At 41.0% G+C, this 23,992-nt stretch overlaps 1 protein-coding gene across 1 annotated transcript in view; it reads right to left on the bottom strand.

The window, feature by feature from the left end:
- The window catches only part of LOC109227649, a 7,092-nt gene continuing 2,887 nt past the window's right edge, over positions 19,788-23,992 (bottom strand). Inside the window, exons 2-9 of the mRNA XM_019392847.1 lie at positions 22,673-22,921; positions 21,917-22,547; positions 21,486-21,550; positions 20,950-21,093; positions 20,677-20,796; positions 20,261-20,396; positions 20,088-20,146; positions 19,788-19,982 (exon numbers count right to left, since the gene is read on the bottom strand). Coding sequence (XP_019248392.1) covers positions 19,788-19,982; positions 20,088-20,146; positions 20,261-20,396; positions 20,677-20,796; positions 20,950-21,093; positions 21,486-21,550; positions 21,917-22,547; positions 22,673-22,921 — 1,599 coding nt within the window. The remainder of the gene's footprint in view (positions 19,983-20,087; positions 20,147-20,260; positions 20,397-20,676; positions 20,797-20,949; positions 21,094-21,485; positions 21,551-21,916; positions 22,548-22,672; positions 22,922-23,992) is intronic.

The raw sequence follows: 23,992 nt of genomic DNA, 5'->3' as shown, positions 1-23,992 counted from the left end.
CTCGTGGCTGAATCAGAGACGATGATAAATAAATGTTGGCTAATTCGGTAATTTTAGCCCTTTCAGGATTTTTTGTCGGCTAGTTAATTCTCTATGAAAAATAATTTTAACACTGTATCACAATTAAATAATTACAATATTTAGTTGGATTAATTAAGAAAATTAATTTCCGGGTAACTAATGTATCATTTTGTTGATAGTATAAAATATTCTGGCATAATTATTGCATTATTTGGTTTGTAATTAATCGATATCTAAATTAAGTTATACATGATTAAATTTATTGTTGTAAGCGGGATTGAATATTTAATAAAAATATGTGTATTAGCAATACAAAGATCAAAGTACTTAGTGTATATCTGTAGAAAATAATAATACATTAGTAGTAGATATCCTATATAAAAAGCAGATTTTGATTGAATTCAAAAATCACCCACAAATCTTTAAATTTTCGGTTCACCTCTGATTGCGAATGCTTTCCCGTTCTTTATTATTTCTATATTTTGTCTTCTCTAAACTTTTGATGCAAGTCCCAGCATTAAGACAATTATTTGAACAGTTGTTGCGTGACTTCATTGTAATTCTTCCACATGGTGCTACTTTATAGTACTATTTGTTTATTTTTCGATTTTACAATATTTTACCCTGTCAAAACCAATAAAATTGACTAACGTTTGCATTCTACTGCCTAATAATACAAAACAACAACCAACAATTCATATAATTACGATGCTTAGCATATTTGTAATGAATTTACTTCTATGGGTGGTTTAATTTGAAGATAAGTTATACATGGAATGGATTGGTAATGCAGTGATTAATAATTTAAGAATTAATATTACGTGAATTAACAGTTTTATTTATTTATTTTTAAACAAAATATATTAAGTTTACAATTATACCCTAGGATATTTTGTCTTCATAGACTTCTTGAGAAAAGACAAAAGATAGTTTTATCATTTTGTTGCTTTATCCATGTAGAGCTTACACATGAATTAATTATTCCATATTAGTGGTGGAATAAGATAATACACTAATTGGTGTATAAAACAATATACGGATAAGTTATCTACATTTGAAATCAGAACCAAACAATGTATTAACTCAATACAAGTTCGTACACCATGAATAATTATCTTATATACCATATCAAACGATTTCTTAATAGTGCAGGGTCTTTTAAGAAAAACTGTACAGCTATAATCCAAAGTGGACAATATAGATATGATGGGTAGAATGGACTCCAATTCTCACACCTTACCTTAGTGTAGAATGACCATCATTTTCAGTAAATACCCATTTTTCTCCTTAGCTTCTTTCAACTAGAGTATCATATCTCAACTCCTCGAAAACCTGTCATATTAATACCTCCTCTTATGATCCGTTCGTTAGGAGCAAACAAAAGAAAGTGAAAACAATTCGTTCATTTCTAAGGACCAAAAAATACTTTCCTAGTTCTCCTTGTTCTAGGCAACAAAGAGATAACATGGGGAAGAAAGTCTTGATGAAAAGTCAAGCTGCTAATTTCCAATTACATAAGATATCCAAGAATAATTCTCATCATAATCACGAGAACAAGAAAGACCTCAACAACTTGATAAAATTCTTGAAACCCAAAGTATATATCACTGATTCTTCTAACTTCAAGAATCTTGTTCAACAACTTACTGGCAATGGAAATAGTCCAAGAATCTCATCCCCACCTCAAGAAAATAGCCAACAAGTAACCATAGATTCATCATCAGAAGGAAGCCAAGAAATAGTGGATTTTTCTGCAGAATACAGGAGAATTGAGTCATGGCTATTGGAGATGGAGTCATGTTCTGATTATCACTATGTGGGGTACGATTTGCCTTTAGTCCAAGAACAAGTTTCTCTATATGATTGTGATTATGATTTATTCAGTCTTTTGTGATATTGGCTACCTCATGCTGTGCATATTAATTAAGTGAAATTCATATATATCTAGCTATAGTTAAGTGTAAATTCCAAGGTGCATATTTTGTATAAAGATAGATAATTGTTGTATATTTATATATGTGTTTACCCTAGAATCCGGATAACAATTGAATTTATATGGAATTTTAAGGATCCGTGAACTAAAAGATACAAAAGGTTCAGGTTGAGGAAAATAAAGATAAAGACTCAACAATTGCTGTTAAAGTAAATAATCGCAGAATATAATATTAAACTGTTTAGAACAATTGTGCTTGATAGCGTACAAGAATTGAGAGAGATGGTACTGTAGTGTAATGGTTTTTGATCCCCTCTTTATGGGGTCTTCTCCCCTTTTATACATTCTGATTAAGGGTAAAAATAAGGTAGGTAAATTAATTACATCGTGGATCCCTGTAATTACGCCTTAATGGCCTGAAGTGGTTGAGAAAATCACGTTTGGGCGAGATATCCGGCGACGCTTGGTTATCCGTTACGAGTCCGGCTTCAGACCTTGTGTGTTTCTCCATCCGGTGGTGACTCATATCGAGCTCTGCAACGGTCTCGAAATGACTCGACCTCGGTTGTAGACGTGGCCGTCGTTCTACCTTGCATCCAGGTCGGGTTCGATGGCCCCGACTTGCCCCGGACCGGACCCAACCCGGTCGGGCTCAAGCAAAAAAGGGTATCACCCAATACAGATAGTCCCCTCGTTTATTAGAGAGTAATGATAATAAACGATATGATCGGTGACGTGATGCCCGTGACGTATGGCCATACGCCAGGTGAAAAAGCCATCGAGTGCTCTGACCACGCCCGCTGCAGGCATTTAATGCTTCTCTTAATTATCTGTCGCTTCGTGTCTGTAACTTCGCGATTCGTGCCACCGCCTCATGGGAAAAGTATAAACGACCCTTCCAGGTTCAACATTTCTTATCTTTCTCAAATTTTGCGTTGGTTGTATTTTCTTTTCATCTCTTCGTAAAGCTTCAAGAAATGGCGAAAACTTCACAAAGTGTTCCTTCTAGACCAAGCTCGGCCGCGAGCCCCGCTAGATCTGATGAACCTGCGCCAGAACCCCCATTGAAAGCTTTCACACCGACTGGTTGCTTGGTATCTGCCGACTTCCAGGTTGAAAACCCATCATCGGTCCCGGGCCGCGGCGAACCGGCATCGGAGTATATCAGTCTAATCACTCCCGGTTGCCTAGACCGGGTGAGGGCTGAATGTAGATGGGAAGGGAAAGACCTGGTCGCCCCTTCCCGTGACGAGTCGATTATGACTCACGTTGAAGGATATCTTAGTGTATATACATATCCCTTCACCTTAGGCCCCTTAGAACCCATTATAGTGGAGTTCTGCCGGCGGTACGAGGTGACCTTAGGTCAGATCCACCCCTCGATGTGGCGGATCGTATATCTCTTTCGGTTTTTTGTTGAGAGAGTCGAGGGCGATTTTCCCTTTACCCTCGACCATCTTCTTCGACTATACAGCCCTCGAATATTTCGAGGGGGATTAATAAAACTGGCCCGCCGGGCTAGCAAACCCCCATTCTCCAGCATCGATGAAGACAAAGATCGAGGCTGGATGAGCAGGTTTGTCCGGATCAGGACGTCCGACCTGATTCCGGCTGATTGCATGCCATTTTCGGAGAGGTGGAACCTCAAACGTAAGTATTTTCTCACTGTTCATCTTTTAGAGTGTGTTTTCCTCAACTTCTTCCTGAAACCCCCTTTTCTTGTGCAGCGGTGACCCAAACTCCAGCTGCCATCAAGGATCTGGCCGGCTGGGTAAACAAGATAGTGGCCCAGCGGCCATATTCGGAGCGAAACTGGAAGGAAATCTCCAAAGGTCGGTGGGAGGCGAAAAACCATGGTAAGCCTTCNGTAATGGTTTTTGATCCCTCTTTATGGGGTCTTCTCCCCTTTTATACATTCTGATTAAGGGTAAAATAAGGTAGGTAAATTAATTACATCGTGGATCCCTGTAATTACGCCTTAATGGCCTGAAGTGGTTGAGAAAATCACGTTTGGGCGAGATATCCGGCGACGCTTGGTTATCCGTTACGAGTCCGGCTTCCGACCTTGTGTGTTTCTCCATCCGGTGGTGACTCATATCGAGCTCTGCAACGGTCTCGAAATGACTCGACCTCGGTTGTAGACGTGGCCGTCGTTCTACCTTGCATCCAGGTCGGGTTCGATGGCCCCGACTTGCCCCGGACCGGACCCAACCCGGTCGGGCTCAAGCAAAAAAGGGTATCACCCAATACAATATGTTCAAGAAGTTTACATATATTTTGCTCAGATACATTCCTGTAGTTGTATTGCAAATATCTTGTTGATCTCATATCTGATACATCCCAAACTTTGTTCGGTAGTGTTATAACATTTCTTTTGTCATATTATGTTCAAGGACTTTACCGGTTTATGACCAACATGAAATTAATTATTCTACTTATGGAAATTAAGATTCCGCACTCTGGATTAATCATTAAGGGTTGATACAATTTTATGCTGAATGATTTTGATGTAGGATTTAAACAACTATACCCTATTCTTTTTTATTATTGTTAGTTGACTGACTATTATGTATCTTTTTCTACTGTTTAAGCTCGAAAGCAAGCAGAAGTGTAAAAATAATTAATAGTATCATCTTAGAGTTAGATCATGACAAAAATGTCATGATCGTGAACGAAATATCATGACTATCCTACCTAGTAGTCATGGGCAGAGGCAGAGAAATGAACCCATTTCATCGGAAAATTATAGTATTATATAAATGGGATAAAATAAAATTTTAAGTATATATAAGCTGTTAAATCCACGGCAAGATAGTAGTAGCCTAGTAGGTGCCCTTGTCCCTTCGGTTCAAGAACAAAGTGTCTGTTTATGACTATACTTATGATTTATCGATCCAGTCTTTTTTTATACTGGCTCCTTATCCGTGCATATTAAAGCTTTTATACAATATACAAATATTAATTAATACTTTTAAAATCCAACATAGAATAATTTTATTACATTCTACCTTTAATTTATGTTATACTATATACACATATATAAGTATATAATATATAATATATAATATACTATTATATATTATTATTAATTGTACACAGAAGCCAAATTGGGTGATAAAAAATATACTATAATGGAGTATGAGGAAGGGTATAAGAATTTTGTAGTAGGGGGAGGAAGGATGGGGGGGGGGGTGGATGATATATTATTATATACATAAAAGGGAGGAAAGAGGTTAGGGACATTAGGATATTTAATGGAGAAATTGGGAGAAAATTAATATGGATAAATACATTTAGGTGAGAGAGAACCTCAAGAAAGAGATATTAGGATAGTTTTAGGTAAGAGAATCTCAAGGGAGAGATTTTAGGAAAGTGAAAAGCTGTAAATTAAATTAAATTGTATTTTATATAATTTTCTAAAAGTAGTTGTAACTTATTTAATTAACTTACAAATTGTATTTTTGTAATGACCCGGCAGGTCGTTTCGTGAGTTATAGCCCTATTTCTCCCATTTTTGCTTTCTTTGGTGTTCTTCAGCTATATTTTATCGTATCGTGTTGGTTGGTTCAGGTCCGGAGTGGTTTCAAAGTGGAATGAGACACTTAGTCTCCTATTTAGAAGTTATGAGTAAACAATCTCGGATTTGGATTTTTATGGTTAGGTTAGCTTCGTTAGGTGATTTTGGACTTAGGAGCGCATCCAGAATGTAATTTGGAGGTCTGTGGTAGAATTAGGCTTGAATTGGCGAAATTGGAAATTTGGAGATTTTTGGTCGGCAGTGAAAAATCGGATATCGAGGTCGGAATGGAATTCCGGAAATTAGAGTAGGTTCGTAGTATCATTTGTGACGTGTGTGCAAAATTTGAGGTCATTCGGACAAGGTTTGGTAGGTTACGGCGTCGTTTGCGGAATTTGGAAGTTTAGAAGTTCTTAGGCTTGAATCCGAGGGTAATTTGGTGTTTTGATGATGTTTTGAGTGTTCCGAAGGTTCGACTAAGTTCGTATGTTGATATGTGACTTGTTAGTATTATTGATTGAGGTCCCGAGGGCCTCGGGTGTGTTTCGGATGGTTGACGGATTGGTTTTTGGTGTTTGGAAGCTGATGAAAACTGCTGGTGTGATTTCTGCTGGTGTTTCCGCACCTGCGGAAGGGGAGCCGCAGGTGCGGAGTGGTAGAGCGCGGATGCGGAAAATGGGAGGCTAAGGTGGGGCGCAGGTGCGAAGGCTTGGCCGCACCTGCGAGCACGCAGGTGCAAGATCTGGGGCGCAGGTGCTGAAGTAGGGGAGTTAAGTCAATTCCGCAGGTGCCATGATTTTGACCGCAGGTGCGGTCCCGTAGGCGCGGAAATAGGCCGCAGGTGCGAAAAGCCTGGGCAGAAAGTATAAATTGCACACTTCGCGAATTTTGGTCAATTCTTCATCATTTTCAGTCAGTTTTGGAGCTTTTGGGAGTGATTTTGAAGAGAGATTCAAGGGGTTATCGGTGAGATTCGGAGCATTTGGAGGTCGAGTCGAGAGGCAAAAGCATCGCGGAGTAGAGTTTTGATCGTTTTGAGGTAAGTAATGATTGTAAATCTAGTCTTGAGGGTATGAAACCCCAGATTTTGCGTCATGTGACTATTTTTTGTGATGACGCACATGCTAGGTGACGAGCGTATGGGCGTGCACCGTTGGGGATTGTGACTTGGTCCGTCCCGTATCTACTGTAAAGTTGAATATTTTGTTGAAACTACATGCCTCTCACTTGTTTTAGAAAGAATTTCTGTAAATCAGGCTAGATGCCATGTTTAGGCCTTATGCCAGTGTTGTTTGGACCTTAGAGGTCTTTTATTGCTATCCTCTCATTGTTTTCGATTGGAAATCTATACTCAGTCATGTTTATACTTATTGATTTTATAACTCAGTCTTTATTGTTCTGTTTTGATGCATATAAATGTTGTTTTGGGCTGAGTACCTTGTTTTTACTGAGAGCCCGAGTGTCTTGAAAGGTTTATGACTGAGTGAGGCCGAGGTCTTGATTTGTGAGGATATTTATGGGATCGGGCTGCACGCCGCAGCATGTTTGAAATAGGCCGAGGGCCTGACTGATTTGTGCCATGAGTTGGCTTGTTACAGCGCTTGGGCTGAAGGAGCCCCTCCGGAGTCTGCACACCCCCAGTGAGCGCAGGTACCTACTGAGTGCGAGTGCCGAGTGCCGAGTGCCGAGTGACTGGGAGGCATGAGTGATAGTGAGGTTTGCCCGAGGGGCTGTATATGAGTGATGGTGAGGTTTGCCCGAGGGGAGGTTTATGATTTTATCATTTATGCTCACATTTGCATTGAGCCTTTGTTTGAAAACTGTTGAAAAATATCTTTAAATGATTTTTACCAGAACTCGTTTAAACGAGATGATTTGATTCAAACCCTGATTTTAAAAGCCTGTTGTATTTTATTGAGTTTTCATGATATGAACTTTAATTGCTTTATTGCTCGTCACTACTGCTCAGCCTTTATTTACTGTCGTTACTTACTGAGTTGGCGTAATCACGTTACTCCCTGCACCTTGTGTGGGCGTATCAGGACCCGGTAGCGGCTGTTGACTATTCCAGCTGTAGATCTTCTTGTAGTTAGCAAGGTAGCTGCTGGCGATCGCAACCCTGCTCTTCTCCCTCCTATTTTCCTATAGTTGTTTGTAGTTACTTTTCAAACTGTGTTAGTCTCAATATTTTCGGATAAATTATAGTAGATGCTCATGACTGGTGACACCCCGGTGTCGGGCTTTTCTTTCCACACTTTTATTGTTTAGAATTTCTTTATAAAGCTTTATTATTAAATAGCTTGAATTTATCTTTAAAATAAAATATCGTGTTGTTTTTGGTAACGAGTCGGCTTGCCTAGTACAACGATAGGCGCTATCACGACATGGTAGTTTGGGTCGTGACAAGTTGGTATCAGAGCCTAGATTACATAGGTCTCACGGGTCATAAGCGAATTTAGTAGAGTCTTGCGGGTCTGTACGGAGACGTCTGTACTTATCTTTGAGAGGCTGCAGAACCTTTAGGAAACTCCAAATTCTTGAATTCTTATCGTGTGAATAAGTTGATACTGGTAACTAAAATTTTGTTATTCTATTCTCTCACAGATGGTGAGGACTCGCACTACCAGACAGGGTGACCAGCCACAAGTGCCACTAGCCAGGCCTGCGAGAGGCCGAGGCCGTGGTAGGGGTAGAGGTGCAGCCCGCACGACAGATGGGGCAGTACTTGTAGACCCTCCAATTGCTCCAGATCAGGTCCCAGTCGCAGATGCTCCAGCGGGACCAGCTCAGGCACCACCTGTGCCTATTGTGATTCCTGGCCTTCAGGAAGCCCTAGCAGATTTTATCAGTGTGTACTGGCCTTGCTCGGGCGGTCTATATTTCCACGGCTGCAGCTACTTCTCAGGCCGGGAGAGGCACTCAGACTCCCGCGCGCCCGTACATCGGAGCAGGTTGTTCAGGGACTTTAAATACCGGGGGCACCAGCCCAACCGGTTGCAACTGCTCAGGACTGTGTGGTTCCTGCTATGCTTGATGACGACCAGCGTAGATTGGAGAGGTTTGGTAGACTTCAGCCCCGAATTTCAGTGGTGCAGAGGACGATGATGCCCAGGGTTTCTTTAATAAGTGTCAGATGATCCTCCGTACAACGGGTATTTTGGAGACCAGTGGGGTCTCGTTCACTACCTTTCAGTTCTCTGGAGCTGCCTTTACTTGGTGGGAGGCTTATGAGAGGCGTAGGCCTCTTGGTGCAGTGCCCCTTACCTGGCAGCAGTCTCCGTTCTCTTTCTGGAGAAGTATGTGCCGCAGTTCCGCAGAGAGGAGCTGCGCATGCAGTTTGAGCAGTTGCGTCAGGATGATATGACTGTGATGCAGTATGAGATGAGGTTCTCTGAGTTAGTCCATCATGCTGTTTGGTTGGTTCCCACGGGCAGGGAGAGGATCAGGAGGTTCGTTGATGGCCTCACATACCAGCTGCGGATTCTTATGACTAGAGAGAGGGTGTCTGGTGCTTCTTTTGAGGAGGTTGTTGACATTGCTCAGGACATAGGGTCGATTAGGCGTCAGGAGCGAGTGGAGAGGGAGGCCAAGAGGCCTCGCGGATCCGGTAGTTTTGGTGGTGCTCCTCATGGGGGTCAGTTCCAGCATGGCAGACAGGGGCGAAGCTATGTTGGCCCAAGGGCGGTCAACTGACCACCCTTCGCCGAAAAGTTATACTTCATATAAGGTAAAATATTACTTGTTATTGATTAAAAATAGACTTTGAACACCCTTTCATAGCTCACTGGCAAAGGGTGTTCAAAATTTGAACACCGTTATTGAATTTTCTGGCTTCGCCACTGATGGCAGAGGCCGTCCATTCAGACATGCTCAGTTAGCTCGCCCGGTTCACCGTGGTGCATCATCGGGCCATGGTTCTCACAGTTCTGATCAGGGCCATTCATCACTTAGTGACCTCCCAACCCAGAGTTCATCCCGTGCACCATCAGTTCAGGGCTCCTCCATGCCAGGTTCTTCTACCAGTTATCCCGATGCTACGGGGTTCCCTTCAGCCCCCTTCATCAGCACCAGGGGGTTATTTTGAGTGTGGGGAGTTTGGGTATATGTGGAGGCAGTGTCCTCGTTGTTATGGGGGTCCGCCTCAGTAGAGGAGTTAGCCATCGACTTCAGCACCGGTTACTTCACCAACCGCCCAGCCAGCTAGGGTGGAGGTCAGTCAGCTAGGGGTCGCCCTAGAGGGAGAGGTCGATCAGGTGGTGGTCAGGACCGTTTCTATGCACTCCCCACCAGACCAGATATTATTGCTTCAGATGTTGTGATCACAAGTATTGTCTCAGTTTGCCACAGGGATGCCTCTGTATTATTTGATCTTGGATCCACTTTTTCATATGTGTCGTCATATTTTTCTCATTATTTGGATATGCCCCACGAGTCTCTTGTTTCATCTGTTCATGTATCTACTCTTGTGGGCGATACTATTGATGTGGATCGTATATATCAGTCTTGTGTGGTGACTGCTGGCGGTTTGGAGACCCGAATAGACCTTTTGTTGCTTAGTATGGTTGATTTTTATGTGATATTGGGCATGGATTGGTTGTCTCCGTGTCATGCTATTCTAGACTGTCACGCTAAGACGGTGACGTTGGCTATGTCGGGGGTGCCACGAATTGAGTGGCGAGGTTCGTCGGATTATGTCCCCAGTAGGGTAATTTCATACTTGAAGGCCCTGTGGATGGTTGGGAAGGGTTTCCTTTCTTATTTGGCTTTTGTGAGGGATGTGAGTGCAGAGACTCCTACCATTGATTCAGTTCCGGTGGTGAGGGATTTTCCGGATGTATTTCCTGCAGACCTGTCGGGCATGCCACCGGACATGGATATTGACTTTGGTATTGATTTGGTGCCGAGCACTCAGCTCATTTTTGTTCCACCGTATAGTATGGCCCCGGCTGGAGTTAAAGGAATTGAAGGAGCAGCTTCAGGAACTCCTTGATAAGGGGTTTATTCGACCTAGTTTGTCACCTTGGGGTGCGCCTGTTCTATTTTTGAAGAAGAAAGATGACACTATGAGAATGTGCATTGATTACAAGTAGTTGAACAAAGTCACAATCAAGAACAAGTATCATTTGCCTCGTATTGATGATTTATTTGACCAGCTTCAAGGAGCGAGGGTATTTTTCAAGATTGATCTCCGGTCAGGGTATCACCAGTTGAAGATCAGGAACTCGGACATTCTTAAGACAACTTTCAGGACCCGATATGGTAATTATGAGTTCCTTGTGATGTCTTTTGGGCTGACCAATGCCCCAGCAGCGTTCATGCATTTGATGAACATCGTGTTTCGGCCTTATCTCGACTCGTTTGTTATTGTATTCATTGATGATATCCCGGTGTACTCCGAGCATTTGAGAGTTGTATTACAACAGTTGAGGGAGGAGAAGCTTTATGCAAAGTTCTCCAAGTGTGAGTTTTGGCTCAGTTCAGTAGCGTTCTTGTGGCATGTGGTGTCCAGTGAGGGTATTCAGTTTGACCCAAAGAAGATAGAGGCGGTCCAGAGCTGGCCCAGACCGTCCTCAACTATAGAGGTTCGTAGCTTTCTTGGTTTGGCGGGTTATACCGTCGGTTCGTTCATGTATTTTCATCTATAGCATCACCCTTGACCAAATTGACCCAAAAGGGTGCTCCTTTCAGGTGGTCGGATGAGTGTGAGGCGAGCTTTCAGAAGCTCAAGACCGCTTTGACCACAACTCCAGTGTTAGTTCTGCCATCAACTTCAGGTTCTTATACAGTATATTGTGATGCTTCTCGGGTCGGCATTGGGTGGGTGTTGATGCAGGAGGATAGAGTGATTGTTTATGCTTCTCGTCAATTGAAGCTCCAAGAGAAGAACTACCATGTTCATGATTTGGAGTTGGCTGCCATTGTTCACGCGTTGAAGATTTGGAGGCATTTTCTCTATGGTGTGTCTTGTGAGGTGTTTAGTGATCATCGTAGCCTCCATCACTTGTTCAAGCAAAAGGATCTCAATTTGAGGCACCGAAGATACTTGGAGCTGCTAAAGGGCTATGATATTACTATTTTGTACCATCCAGGAAAGGCCAATGTTGTGGCCGATGCCTTGAGTAGGAAGGCGGTGAGTATGGCCAATCTTGCATTTATTCCTGTTGGGGAGAGACCTCTTGATAGGTTACAAGTACTCTACTTTATGTTTTGATGATCTAATAAACTTACTATCCAGAACCAGATAAGGAACCTGTTGCACATTTACAAGACCTCAAGATCACAAGATCCTAGGATGGGATTCAGCGGGGAATATGATTCAACCCTTCAGAAGTGGAAGGAACAGCTGAGGGACCAGGTCCCTACCAGTTCCCGAGGAGACTGCACGAAGTCAACTTTCCAGCTGGAAAGTTGCTGCCTGCACACGCTACTGTGCAGAACTGTGATGCAGTCAACCTTCCAGGGAAGACTCTTTACCTACCTTGCTTGCATCATTGTAAGTGATGTCACACATGTATATATGCATGCAAGGGAGGTAAAACAAATCACTTGAACATTTGACAAGCTCATTAACGTGACCATCCAGCAAGTTTCAAGTGCTTCAGGAACAAAGAACAAAACAACTACGGACCAGTTCCCACATAGAGTTATTGTATGTCCTTAGTTGAGTTGTAACTTTGTAATATTTCTTTAATTGTAATTCCTATCTAGCTTGTTTAGAAGCATTCTATAGGAACCCATTTGTAAACCTTAAACTAGTGTGTTTGAGTCTTGGCTAGAGTTAGTCATGTTGTAAAGTCTTTGTAGTAAAGTTATTACAAAGTGGCTTGTAATAGAGTATTACAAGTTAGTGAGAGATTAAAAGGTTAATTTCTAGGTTGCATAGGTTGTAATCTAAAAGTTGCTCAGTAGTGAAGTTTAAATCCTACAAGGGTAGGTCATGGTTTTTAATCCCGTTGAGCTGGGAATTTTTCACTAAAATTCCTCTTGCCATTTAATTACTGCTCTCTGTGTGTGTACTGTTGGACCTGATAGAGAATCTAGTTCTCTAAAGAGTTTGGTGGACCCTTATATTCTATCTAAGGCTGGCAAGTGGGCCAGTTAGGAACGGGCCCGGCCCAGGACCGCAAGCGCAAATGGTAGTGGGCCTAAACGGTCTTAACCGTATAGGATCGGGACAATGGAGATGTGGGCTGGGTAGTGGGCCAGTCCCTTAGGCGAGGCCCGCGAAATCGGGACCGTTTGGAACCGGGACCGGCTGGGCAGTGGGCCGGTTCAAGCGGTCCTAAACAGGCCTAAACGGGCCCAGCGGCTAAAAATTTAAAAAAAAAAATCTGCCCGTTAGGGCATTTAAAATATAGCCTTATTCTGCGAAAATAGTCGTTGGCTATTTATAAAATAGCATTTAACCCCCCCCCCCNAAAATAGCCATTTGGCCCCAAAACTTTGTTTTAACCCCAAACGTTTTATAATTACACTTTTTTCGTATTTTCAACTATAAATACCCCCCTCATTCTTTTATTTTTCTCACAAAATCATCAATCTCTCTCTAATTTTCTTCTATAATTGCTTACTTTATTGTTACACTTTGTGAAAAATTATGATGTTGGTGAATTGAAGTATTCAAGTCTTTTTTTTTTTGAAAATAAAAGCACGATAATTATATTACTTAAAACATATTACAATAGGAGGACAGTGTCTCTAGGGCATTACTATTACCCATACTTGCTAAGTAAGTGCAAACATCAGTAGAGATACTTCTAACACTATTACAAAGTTCATGCTTGTTCATTAATACTTCTTGTTCAACAAAATAAGGCGGACGAGCATGATAAACACATTTGTTAGAGGGAGGGTGCTTCATTGCTCCTTTTGCCATCAGATGTGCCACTTCTTTTCCTTCCCTAAAATTATGCTTCAGGGTTGGGAGCTTCAGTTGGTGCATTAACCATCTGCATTCAAAAATAATGTTATAAAAATTAGTACAATCTTCATACATAAGTTTAATGACGTCAGTGCTATCAGTTTCAATTTCCATATTTGCTAGACAAAAATCCTTTGCAATTTTGAGTCCTTCTAGCAGGGCCAACAGTTCTGCATGAATTGGCGAGGAGGCATGTATTGCTTTATGGTAACCCACGAACCAATCTCCATTGCTGTTACGGAATGACCCACCAATTCCTGCTGCATTATTGTTAGAAGAGAAAGCTCCATCACAGTTTAGTTTAATTATGTTTTTAGGCGGTTTATGCCACTTGATCTCAATTGAAACTTTTTTGGCAGTGAAAGGATTTCTTTCTATGAAGAAGATATATTCCCATGCAAAGTGAGTGGGCTTTTTCACAATCCAAAAAACAATTAAGGTTATTTATGTTATTTCTATCTCTGTTTTTCCAAATTTCCCATATGCAGAATGGGAAGAGGGTTTCCCAACAAATGTTGTGAGAGTTTTGACGGATGAAAGAATCACGTAGGTCCACAAGCTAGTTAACATCTTTAGTAGTGTTGAGGTAAGTAATGCCCATGTTCGTCCAGAATGGCAGGTGAATGGGCAGTTTAAGAAAATGTGTTGGATGTTTTCAATGCCTAATCTGCATGTGGTGCAAGTGGCGTCAATGTTCATGCCAATTTTGTTTAGGTAGGCTCGACAAGGAATATGGTTATGAGAGCATTTCCAAAGGAAGATTTTCATTTTATTAGGTCAACGAAGGTCCCATATCCATTTAAAGGAGTTTGAAGAAAGATTAGTGTTAGTGAGGAGATTATAGCAAGACTTTGTGGAGAAGGTACCATTTGAGCTAAGTCTCCAGCTAATTTCATCAACTTTGGAGTTGTTTGAGGGTGTTGGAGTAATGTTAACATTATAGATCACCTCAGGAGGTAATTCAAAGAATATTGCTTTTAAGTCCCAATTTTTATTCTTGATTAGGCACCCTAGTGAAAGGTTACTCTCATTCTTGTTGAAGGGGCCCTCAATATAGCTTCTTAGAGTAGAGGAATTATAAATCCAATTGTTATACAAGATATTCAATTGGGAATTATTAGAAGGATGCCAAAGAATTCCCTTGTTGCATATTTTCCACCCCTTGAGAATGGATTTCCAAATGAAGGAAGTATTAATTATTGACTTAGAATGAGCATATTTGGACATGATGAGGTGACACCAAGGAGCGGAAGGGTTTTTTAAGAGTCTCCAGACTAGGCTAGAAAGGAGAACCAAATTTTTCTCTTTTGCCTGACGAATACCCAATCACCCTCCGTTTTTCCCCTAGTAATAGTATCCCAGCTAATTAGATGAAGTTTTTTAGATGTACTTGTAGAGCCCCAAATAAAGTCTCTTTGGATTTCATCAATGGATTTTAGGGTTTTGGGTGGAAGAAGAGTGTATTGCATTAAATGGGAAGGAATTGCCCCTAGAGTACTAGTTGCTAATGTGGTACGACCAGCCATATTAAGAAAAGAGCATCTCCAATGGGATAGTTTGGAATGTAACTTGTCCAAGATGAATTGGAAGTCTTTGGCTTTAGGGTTTTTGTTAAGGATTGGAAAACCAAAGTATTTTCCAAAATCATTGGTAGATTTTATACCAAAAAGAGATGTTAGGAAGTTTGATTGATCTTTTGAGCAATTTGTTGGAATGACAATTCTTGATTTAGCTTTGTTTATAGCGAGACCAGATTCCATAGTGAAGAAGTCTATACATCTTTATATGCAAAGGCTTGTTTTCTTATTAGCTTTTCCCATAAGAGTTATGTTATCTACGAATAGAATGTGGGACAAAGAAGAGCCCCTATGGCCAATTTGGATGGGATCCCAATTTCTAAGGTCGCTTGGTGGTTGATTAGTCAAGATAGTAATTCAATACTGTTAGAAACTAAGCGTCCACCAGACTGTATAGAGAACCGGGTTCTCTATGTGTTTCCTCTGAAGATACAGAAGAACCAAACTCTATAGCGATCTGGTCCTATATCAGTTTGGTATAGTGCTAACTACTGAACAAGTATGTAAATGATACACAGGATAAGTTCCCACTGTATAGAGAACCGGATTCTCTATAAGTTCCCACTGTAAGCAACAGACTGTAAAACCCTTATAATGATAGAACGGGCGGATCAAACTTCTTTTTGCCCATGCAGGCAGCACATATTTTCTTTTCTGGGAACCAGGTTCCTCATCAGTATGCCTCTTTTCAACAAAAACTCTGTTTTTTTGTAAAGACTCAATTTTAACTTTACAAGAGTCCTTGTAATGACCAGTTTGACCACAGTGAGTGCACAACCTATTATCAGCCACAGTTACATACTTCCTATGGTGATTATAGGAGGTTTTAGCCTTTGGGAACCCGATGCCTTGCCTGTTTCCACCACCCCTGTATAAAGACGTTATCACATCAGAGGACCGGGTCCATTTTAGTGACTTATCAAGATTATTTTTAACCCTTTTTAAATCCTCCTGAAGTTGTATATTCTTTTCAAGCTCAGCAACAAGACTTGTTTTAATTTTCTTAAGCTCACTCTCAAGCTCAAGTTGAGCCTTTCTAACCACTTCCTCTCCCTCAGTGTTGTCCATCCATTTGTTTGTTTGTTTTTTCAACAAGTTGTGTTCTCTAGTTACTTCTTCCATTTTTTCCCTTAAATCATCAAAGGAAACTACCATGTCATCCCTTTCTTGCTCCGTACCAGCAATTTTCTCTACTAGAGTATTCTTCTCTTTGCTAAGGTTCTATATGGTTTTCTTCAAGTCAACAACCACTACCATCAAATCATCTCTAGATTGTTCGGCATCTCCTAGCTCTATGATTAGGGAATCATTATCATTAACAAAACTATAATATGTATCAATTAGAACATTTGCTAATGACATCAATTTCTTTGAAGAGTAGGACTTCAAATTTCTCTGAACATCCCTGAAATTTACCTCATCATTGTCATCCTCTTCATCCTCATCGGACCGAGCCATCAATGCAAAGAATGAATCATCTTCATTTTGCATTGCCATCATGGAGCTGCTTCCTGCATCTGGTTCCTCTTCTGATTCACTGGAGAAGTCTCCCCATGCAGCAAGAGCTTGCTTCACAACATTGTCAGCTGCACTTTTTTGGCTGAATCGTTTGTCAGGAACCAGGTTCCTTTTTGCTACTTTGTCAGAGTTGTGTTTGTGATGCTCTTGTTTCAGAAATGGGTAGTCTTTGATGAAGTGTCCAGGCTTTCGACACTTATGACAGCAATCATTTCCTTTGGAATTCATGCTGGAACTTCTTTTCTTTGGGATCCCACCATTTTTGCGACCCATCTTCTGAAATCTTTGTGGTCTATTGGTTGATTGACTTTCCTCAAAGTTTGGTGGAGNGAAAAATCCCAACTCAAGGGGACATAAACCACGACCTACACTTGTAGGCTTTCAACTTTACTAACTTGTAAACCCCTATTACAAGCCACTTTGTAATAACTCTATAACAAAGAATTCAACTAACTTGTGGTACTCTTCCCTCAAGCCACTTTGTGACTCCCTAGTTACAAAGAATTTAACTAACTTGTGATGCTCTCACCACAAGCCACTTTGTCACTCTACAGTAACAAAGGATTTTCACTCTAACTTGTAATAACACTATTACAAGCTACTTTGTAACTCTCTAGTTACAAAGACTTTACAACTTCACTAGCTCTAGCCAAGACACAAACTTAGAGGGTTTGTGATTTTGAGTTTCCTAAAAATAGCTTCTAAGAAAGCTAGATAGGAGTTACAATGAAGAACAAATAACAAAGATTTAACAAACCTAATGACTTAAGATATCTTCGATCTTGGATCAGGTCCTTGAGGTTGAAGCAGCTTTGTTCTTGAGAGAGGTTGTTCTTGCACTTGAGAGAGTATTTCCGTTTCTGATTTTGCAAGTCTTAGTAAGAGGCCTTGTGTCTTGCACCAGGTTTATATTACAAAAGACATCACCTTAGTGATGTCAATTCACAATGGTGATGTCCAATCTTGATTAGTACATGCCCCTTCTCAATGGGAAGTGACTGTTGCACTGTCTGCAGAACTGTTGCATGTATAGTCGTAGGTCGACGTCGACTTTCTTCGTCGACGTTGGTCGTTTCCTTACGCGTCGTAGGTAACCCTAGGTATACCTTTCCTAACTTTCTTGGTTCCCCCGTAACGGGGAAACTCCAAAGGGTCCTACGTAGTNTTCTGCAGTTGCTTTCCAGCTGAGAACCAGATCTCCATATTGTTCCCCCTACGAATCAGCCATATTCCCCATGAAAACCGTACCTAAGGAGCCAATCACAACTAGTTCCTCAAGACTGTTTTGCAAGTCTTAGTAAGAGGCCTTGTGTCTTGCACCAGGTTTATATTACAAAAGACATCACCTTAGTGATGTCAATTCGCAATGGTGATGTCCAATCTTGATTAGTACATGCCCCTTCTCAATGGGAAGTGACTGTTGCACTGTCTGCAGAACTGTTGCATGTATAGCTGTAGGCAGTCACTTTCTGCAGTTGCTTTCCAGCTGTACTGTTGACTTATTCTTCTGTGAGGGGAACACCAAGGTATCAGGTACCTAATCTGGTTCCTATGAATCTAAAGACACACTGCCCATATTATCTTGAGTCGATTAACTTGAATGATTGTACCAGGCATTCTTCAGGTCCTTCATCTGGTTCTCTCATGAAGTAAGGTATTTTTACCTTCCTTGATTGTGTTTATATATTTGTGACATCACTTACAATGATGTAAGCAAGGTAGGTAAAGAGCCTTCCACAGAAAGTTGACTGTTGCGCTGTTCCTGTGCAGTAGTGTGTGCAGGCAGCAACTTTCCTACTGGAGAGTTAACTTCATACAGTCTTTTCGGGAACTGGTAGGGACCTGTTCCCTCAGTTGTTCGTTCTACTCTTCCTCACTTGAGTCATTGCTATCAGCTTTGAGTACCAGGTTCTTTTCTTTCTTTGGTTCTCTTCTTTCACTGTCTATCTTCCTCTTCATCTCGTAGGTCTTCAGATTTCCAACCAGCTCTTCTATGGTCAGCTCCTGCAGGTCTTTTGATTCAGTAATAGCATTCACATTGCTTTCCCTAGGGCTGCATCCCAACCTGGAACTTTGTGATCTCAAGGTCTTGTAGAGGTGTAACAGGTTCCTTATCTGGTTCTGAATGGTAAGTTTGTTAGATCATCAAAACATAAAGTAAAGTACTTGTGCCCAAGGTACTTGTAACCTATCAATTTCCCCCTTTTTGATTACGACAAACTTAGAATTGATACCCCCCCTGAGAACCAGATCTCCATATTGTTCCCCCTACGAATCAGCCATATTCCCCATGAAAACCGTACCTAAGGATCCAATCACAACTGGTTCCTCAAGACTGTTTGGCAAATCATCAAAACTCAAAGTTCCATAACTTATCAATTTCCCCCTTTTTGATGATGACAAACCCAGAACTAATATTCCTCTTGAGAACCAGATTCCTCACATGTTTCCTGCGGATCGGACTTATAATCAACATATTATCAGCAACGTTCCCCCTGCGAAGCAGAGCTATCTCTTGAGGTGTCAACATGCGAAGCAGATCAATCTTTCATGCACAGCATTCAATCTGCATTATCAGCAATGTTCCCCCTGCGAAGTAGATCCATCTTTCATGCACAGCATTCAATTTTGTTCCTCCCATGTTGACACCTATATAACTTCCCCCTTTTGGCATCATCGAAAAGAATAACAGAAGAAGTACTACCAAAAAGAAGTTCAGCAACATTAACTCAGGCCACTTGGGCAACACAGCATAAATAATAACAAGAACAACAAGTGAATGTCAGTGCACAACATAGAGTGTTTGCCCATAGTGAAGTAATGATAATAAAAGCACAGTAGTTTCAACAATACATAATATGGCAATTTAAACCACTGAAGTACCAATGTCATCAAATATATGGATCAAAAGAGGATAAGAATTCAAGGGAATTTGGAAGTGTGAAAGACATGGATCACTGGGCAGTAGGGAAGTAAGGGGCTAAGGCCTTGATGAGCATGTCCATTCGTTCGTTTCCTCCACCTGTTTCCTCAATCTTTCATTCATTCTCACCTTCAACTTAGCATTCTATTCTGCCAAGGGTCCTCGAGGACCTGGTGCTCAACCTGTCTGAGTAGGTTGAACCATCAATCAGATCACCAAGAAGCTCCCCAAGCTTCTTCTCATCAAGAACAAACTCAGTCCCATGCACATATAGCATCAGATTGTCACATAAAGCATAGAACTTTTTACTTCTTCTTCATAAACATTGGGTCTTGGAGGAACAAAGAGGTGATTCTATTTTTTGGAACTCAACAATGTCAAGAAGTTCCTCCATTTTTTTTTCCAGCAATAGCAGAGTCAACACTCTGCCTTACAGCACTTTTTGAGACATCAACGTCTTTTCCCTCCAAACCTAATGGCTCAACCTTTTGCTTTTGTATGGAACCACGTTCTTCACTTACACTACCCTTTCTATCCCTGAGCTGCCATGTCTCCCTCTTTCTCTTCTCAATCTATTCACCCTTATCATCTGTTGCATCTTTCTCAGCCAATTTTCTTTTCTCCATTTTTTTTCACAAATGGAGATTCTTCCACTTCATCCTCTCTTCCACAATCACCACATCAGCAGGGTACACCACTTCATCATTAATCAGCCTGCTTTTCTCCATCCTTTTTACTGGATCAGAGGTTCGTTTATACACAGAACTCAAAGAGAAAAAGATCATCATTAAAATTGACTTCATGAGAAGGACTTGAGGGATCAGGTTCCTCATTCAGTCCTCACATTTACCAATTTCTCCATCCTTCAAGACTTCCACAAATCCAACCACAACTTCAGCCTCACACTCTAGACTAATAGATCTACCCTGTTCCCTTTCAGTTAAACTTCCATCAAAATCTACCAAAGACTTCTTGGGGTTTTGATTCTGATGGAGTTAGGTTTTTGGAGAGTGAGAGAGTTGGTTCACTTCTGGCATATTTGGAAAGAAGGATTACTTTGAGATTGATTCTGGTAAGAAAAGAATCGATTTTATTTGGGTGTAAGATAGAGAAGTTCCTTTTTGGGGCAACGGGTCGGTTCAGAAAAGGTTTAACATTTTGGACTTCAAAAGTTAGGAGGAGAGGCAGGAAAAAGGCAGAAACAAATCAATGACATGACACTTCAGCAGCTTAAAAGGGCGTATAAGTATTGAAGAGACTACTAACCTGAGTCACAGGAACCAGGTTCCGTGACGGTTTTTTTTTTTGAAATTTTTTAGCAAAGACTCCTAGAAGTGCAATGTCACTCTTACTTGTTTTTGTCCTGAGACTACCATATGTGTATACCTACAACAGTATAGATTTGAGTTAGATGTCGCCGAAAAACACTTTTTAGCATTTTGTTCCTTTCCTTCTTAACATAGCCAATCATCGAGGGACCAGGTCCTTAGTTGAGCTTGATCAACCCCAACTCCAGAAGATTTGTTTCACACTAAGCACGGGGAGCCTGGCTTCCATAGCAGTTCTGTCAGCAGGTCGTGGAACCAGGTTCCACATACTGTTCCTCTCAAGTTGACGCAGCTCTTCTTGCACAGCTGTAATCCAGTCTGCATCTTTCAATGCTTCCTTGATGTTCTTTAGGCTCTATTTGAGAGATAAAGGCTGAGAAGGCAAGTGAGTTTCTTTTCTTTGATCTGGTTTGAATTCCTCAACAACTGGAGTTCCATGTACAGCATCCACAACTTTGTTTCTGCTTCAGATATTGTGATTAGGGGACCAGGTTCCTCTATGTCGGCTGGAGTCTCATCTTCAGTTCTCTTTCCTCCTTTACTTGGCATCCTCATAGGTCTACATAGATCCATATGGAGAAGATCAAGTGGCCTTGAGATGCTAACTTCCTTTTTGGTCTTGAAAGAGGATCTGACTTGCTTTCCTCTTACACATGCATCACGCACCCTGTGATCCTTGAAGCTTGACTTGAGCAGACCACGAACCAGGTCCTTCTTGACTCATTTGTTCAGCAGTGTAAAACTGACATGACCGAGACTTCTGTGCCATAGCTCAGCATTATCATTAACAGCACTCAGACAGCCAAGATCCTCTTGTCACAGATTTGGGATATACCCATCAGAATCTCTTAGAGGACCAGGTACTCTACTGTTCAATGGTATCATACTATTCCCGATCCTTCCAACTCCTAAATGTATCCCTTCTTGCCATTTTCAAAGGATACACTCCCTCCTTGCAGGGCCTTCAGTGAAAGGAAATCATTTGTTCTTCCAGTTATGAGCTTCGAGCAGTCGCTATCCATGTGCCACTGTTTGACTGCTCCCTTTCACTTCTGCACACTTAAGTCAATGATTAGACTTAGGAACCCAAGCCAGCTTGGGTCCCTTATAATGATAGAACGGGCGGATCAAACTTCTTTTTGCCCATGCAGGCAGCACATATTTTCTTTTCTGGGAACCAGGTTCCTCATCAGTACGCCTCTTTTCAACAAAAACTCTATTTTTTTGTAAAGACTCAATTTTAACTTTACAAGAGTCCTTGTAATGACCAGTTTGACCACAGTGAGTGCACAACCTATTATCAGCCACAGTTACATACTTCCTATGGTGATTATAGGAGGTTTTAGCCTTTGGGAACCCGATGCCTTGCCTGTTTCCACCATTACCCCTGTATATAGACGTTATCACATCAGAGGACCGGGTCCATTTTAGTGACTTATCAAGATTATTTTTAACCCTTTTTAAATCCTCCTGAAGTTGTATATTCTTTTCAAGCTCAGCAACAACACTTGTTTCAATTTTCTTAAGCTCACTCTCAAGCTCAAGTTGAGCCTTTCTAACCACTTCCTCTCCCTCAGTGTTGTCCATCCATTTGTTTGTTTGTTTTTTCAACAAGTTGTGTTCTCTAGTTACTTCTTCCATTTTTTCCCTTAAATCATCAAAGGAAACTACCATGTCATCCCTTTCTTGCTCCGTAGCAGCAATTTTCTCTACTAGAGTATTCTTCTCTTTGCTAAGGTTCTCTATGGTTTTCTTCAAGTCAACAACCACTACCATCAAATCATCTCTAGATTGCTCGGCATCTCCTAGCTTTATGATTAGGAAATCATTATCATTAACAAAACTATAATATTATCAATTAGAACATTTGCTAATGACATCAATTTCTTTGAAGAGTAGGACTTCAGATTTCTCTGAACATCCCTGAAATTTACCTCATCATTGTCATTCTCTTTATCCTCATCGGACCGAGCCATCAATGCAAACAATGAATCATCTTCATTTTGCATTGCCATCATGGAGCTGCTTCTTGCATCTGGTTCCTCTTCCGATTCACTGGAGAAGTCTCCCCATGCAGCAAGAGCTTGCTTCACAACATTGTCAGCTGCACTTTTTCGGCTGAATCGTTTGTCAGGAACCAGGTTCCTTTTTGCTACTTTGTTAGAGTTTTGTTTGTGATGCTCCTAATTCAGAAATGGGCAGTCTTTGATAAAGTGTCCAGGCTTTCCACACTTATGACAGCATCATTTCCTTTGGAATTCATGCTGGAACTTCTTTTCTTTGGGATCCCACCATTTTTGCAACCCATCTTCTGAAATCTTTGTGGTCTATTGGTTGATTGAGTTTCCTCGAAGTTTGGTGGAGCAGCCATGTAGATCCTTTCTAGGTGTTTACCTTTTAGAAAGAACCCGCTCTGATACCAATTGATAGAAACTAAGCGTCCACCAGACTGTATAGAGAATCGGGTTCTCTAAGTGTTTCCTCTGAAGATACTGAAAAACCAAACTATATAGCGATCTGGTCCTATATCAGTTTGGTATAGTACTAACTACTGAACAAGTATGTAAATGATACACAGGATAAGTTCCCACTGTATAGAGAACCGAATTCTCTATAAGTTCCCATTGTAAGCAACAGACTGTAAAACCACCCAGTATAGGGAATCAGGTTCTCTAATTGTTCCCACAGTAGCTCGGCGGAAAATAAAGAACACAAAAGATTTTTACGTGGAAAAATCCCAAATCAAGGGGACGAAAACCACGACCTACACTTGTAGGCTTTCAACTTCACTAACTTGTAAACCCCTATTACAAGCCACTTTGTAATAACTCTATTACAAAGAATTCAACTAACTTGTGGTACTTTTACACAAGCCACTTTGTGACTCCCTAGTTACAAAGAATTTAACTAACTTGTGATGCTCTCACCACAAGCCACTTTGTCACTCTACAGTAACAAAGGATTTTCACTCTAACTTGTAATAACAATATTACAAGCCACTTTGTAACTCTCTAGTTACAAAGACTTTACAACTTGACTAGCTCTAGCCAAGACACAAACTTAGAGGGTTTGTGATTTTGAGTTTCCTAAAAACAGCTTCTAAGAAAGCTAGATAGGAGTTACAATGAAGAACAAATAACAAAGACTCTACAAACCTAAGGACTTAAGATATCTTCGATCTTGGATCAGGTCCTTGAGGTTGAAGCAGCTTTGTTCTTGAGAGAGGTTGTTCTTGCACTTAAGAGAGTATTTCC

Source organism: Nicotiana attenuata, chromosome 6 (genome assembly GCF_001879085.1).
Source record: "Nicotiana attenuata strain UT chromosome 6, NIATTr2, whole genome shotgun sequence".
Lineage (NCBI taxonomy): Eukaryota > Viridiplantae > Streptophyta > Magnoliopsida > Solanales > Solanaceae > Nicotiana > Nicotiana attenuata.
Note: the sequence above shows the minus strand (reverse complement) of the source record. Positions and strands in the feature narration are given on the sequence as shown.